The sequence below is a fragment of the Entelurus aequoreus genome, linkage group LG09, assembly GCF_033978785.1.
Source record: "Entelurus aequoreus isolate RoL-2023_Sb linkage group LG09, RoL_Eaeq_v1.1, whole genome shotgun sequence".
Lineage (NCBI taxonomy): Eukaryota > Metazoa > Chordata > Actinopteri > Syngnathiformes > Syngnathidae > Entelurus > Entelurus aequoreus.
Genome location: NC_084739.1, coordinates 917,501 through 920,336, shown reverse-complemented (window position 1 = coordinate 920,336; position 2,836 = coordinate 917,501). Strand labels below are relative to the sequence as shown.

Genomic DNA, 2,836 nt, shown 5'->3' with positions numbered 1-2,836 from the left:
ACCTTTTTGTTCTTTTTTACCCCAAATAAAAATGGATAAGAAGGGTTAAGGAACTGAATCGTTAAGCAGAATCGGAAACGGAAAAATCCCGATCAATTCCATCCCTAATAGAGATGTTATTTTTAGGGATGTCCGATAATGGGTTTTTGCCGATATCCGATATTCCGATATTGTCCAACTCTTTAATTACCGATACCGATATCAACCGATATATGCAGTCGTGGAATTAACACATTATTATGCCTAATTTGGACAACCATGTATGGTGAAGATAAGGTTCTTTTTTAAAAAAAAAAAAAAAATAAGATAACTAAATTAAAAACATTTTCTTGAATAAAAAAGAAAGTAAAACAATATAAAAACAGTTACATAGAAACTAGTAATGAATGAAAATTAGTCAAATTAACTGTTAAAGGTTAGTACTATTAGTGGAGCAGCAGCACGCACAATCATGTGTGCTTACGGACTGTATCCCTTGCAGACTGTATTGATATATATTGATATATAATGTAGGAACCAGAATATTGATAACAGAAAGAAATGGGGGGAGGGAGGTTTTTTGGGTTGGTGCACTAATTCTAAGTGTATCTTGTGTTTTTTATGTTGATTTAATTAAAAAACAAAAACAAAAAAAAAACGGTACAGATAATAAAAAAACCGATACAGATAATTTCCGATATTACATTTTAACGCATTTATCGGCCGATAATATCGGCAGGCCGATATTATCGGACATCCCTACTAATTAGATTTACATTCAAAGTATTGGTATCAGTACAAGCCTACAGTAGGATGGGTATTCATTTGATTCAATTTACCTGACACGTGAAACGTGACAAATTGTGTGTGGGAGGTGGGCAAGATCCACTTTAGCCGTCAGACGGCAACAGAGTGTTGAACATGTGAAAATGTGTTTTGCGGCAACCACAACTTTGACCGCAGCGCGAGTTGCTGTGTGGAGTGGCACTTTCCATCATTTTCAGCAGACTGCATTGCAAAATGAAGTCTAGGAAAAAAAAAAATAATCAAAATGGCTTTTTTTTTACTTGATGGATCCAAAATGTTAATAGAGTGACATCTGTTTGCCTAATTGAGGCCATAATGGGATTTTTCTAGATGTTGTTTTTTTTAAAACTGATTTCACAACATATACTGTATATCTGCAATTTATTATTATTATTATATATGGAAACATTTTTTATTCCCTAAATTTTTGTGTTTGCCGCTAATATACGAGTGCGCTTTATAGTCCGAAAGTATATAGTGAATATACATGTTAAATAAAATATCTGCCTTGTTTTTAATGAATACGTATGCCTACTACGCGACTGTATTTTAATGTTGGTCATTATGGTGGTACTTGGAGAGCCAGGTGTTTTTTGGTGTTTACAACTAATTAGTAGGGATGTCCGATAATGGCTTTTTGCCGATATCCGATATTCCGATATTGTCCAACTCTTTAATTACCGATACCGATATCAACCGATACCGATATCAACCGATACCGATATCAACCGATATATATGCAGTCGTGGAATTAACACATTATTATGCCTAATTTGGACAACCAGGTATGGTGAAGATAAGGTACATTTAAAAAAATATATAATAAAATAAGATAACTAAATTAAAAACATTTTCTTGAATAAAAAAGAAAGTAAAACAATATAAAACCGTTACATAGAAACTAGTAATGAATGAAAATGAGTAACATTAACTGTTAAAGGTTAGTACTATTAGTGGAGCAGCAGCACACACAATCATGTGTGCTTACGGACTGTATCCCTTGCAGACTGTATTGATATATATTGATATATAATGTAGGAACCAGAATATTGATAACAGAAATAAATGGGGTGAGGGAGGTTTTTTGGGTTGGTGCACTAATTGTAAGTGTATCTTGTGTTTTTTATGTTGATTTAATAAAAAAATAAAAACAAAATTAAAAAAAAACGATACAGATAACAAAAAAAAACGATACCGATAATTTCCGATATTACATTTTAACGCATTTATCGGCCGATATTATCGGACATCCCTAGTTATTTTCATTACTTTTCTTCATGCGTATGTTAAGCCCGCAGCCTTTTGACGACGTGCAACCTCAGCCTGTGGACGACTTACCTTTTGATCGCCCTGTTGAAGGGGTTGTTACCCGTCACCACGCAGTCATTCGTCAGCACGGTGGATCTTACACCGCATAGAAAAGTAACACCAAATTGACTTTGCTTTGATGAAATGCCCTTGGCATCGGTCATTACTCAGTTACCTATACAGGGGCCGGTCAATTTGCGGAGGCTGGAGACCATCCGCGCAAACCGGAGGCAACCGTTGGTACAAATCATGAATTTGCGGAGACAAGATAAAAGCCGGGAGAAAGCGACGCCGTTTATGGAGACATTAACTACCCCCTTCGCATCAACAAGATGATATATTCCATCCGTCACTCCTTCCGAACACCGGCTGCTCTTACCCGTGAAATCTCCAATCTAATTAACTGCTTCAAATGTATCTCATAGGCTGAACAAACAAAAAGGAGCCTATGCAAGTAAGTCAGGCTTTAGGTGAAATTGTCTGTAGCAAATGAAGCAGCGGCCGGGGTGAATTAAACAAACAAAAAAGTCATATCTAAGATGGTGTGTCGGACTTTGCTGTGGTAAAACTACCAAACGACATTCCACCGGTGTGTCTACTTTTAGGAACGCTAATACAAAACCTCACAATAATGTCTGATTGAAGGCTAAAAACGGAATGGAATCTTACGTTTTTCGACCGAATGAGCCACGCAGAATGTACATGAAAATGAAGACGGTGGGATTTACAATATTATCTACGA

The 2,836-nt window shown here is 36.0% G+C and overlaps 1 protein-coding gene across 1 annotated transcript in view; it reads right to left on the bottom strand.

Moving 5' to 3' along the window:
• The window catches only part of LOC133657824 (protocadherin-15-like), a 69,805-nt gene extending 67,547 nt beyond the window's left edge, over positions 1–2,258 (bottom strand). The window contains exon 1 of the mRNA XM_062059605.1: positions 2,125–2,258. Coding sequence (XP_061915589.1) covers positions 2,125–2,258 — 134 coding nt within the window. The remainder of the gene's footprint in view (positions 1–2,124) is intronic.
• Positions 2,259–2,836: the final 578 nt, after the last annotated feature.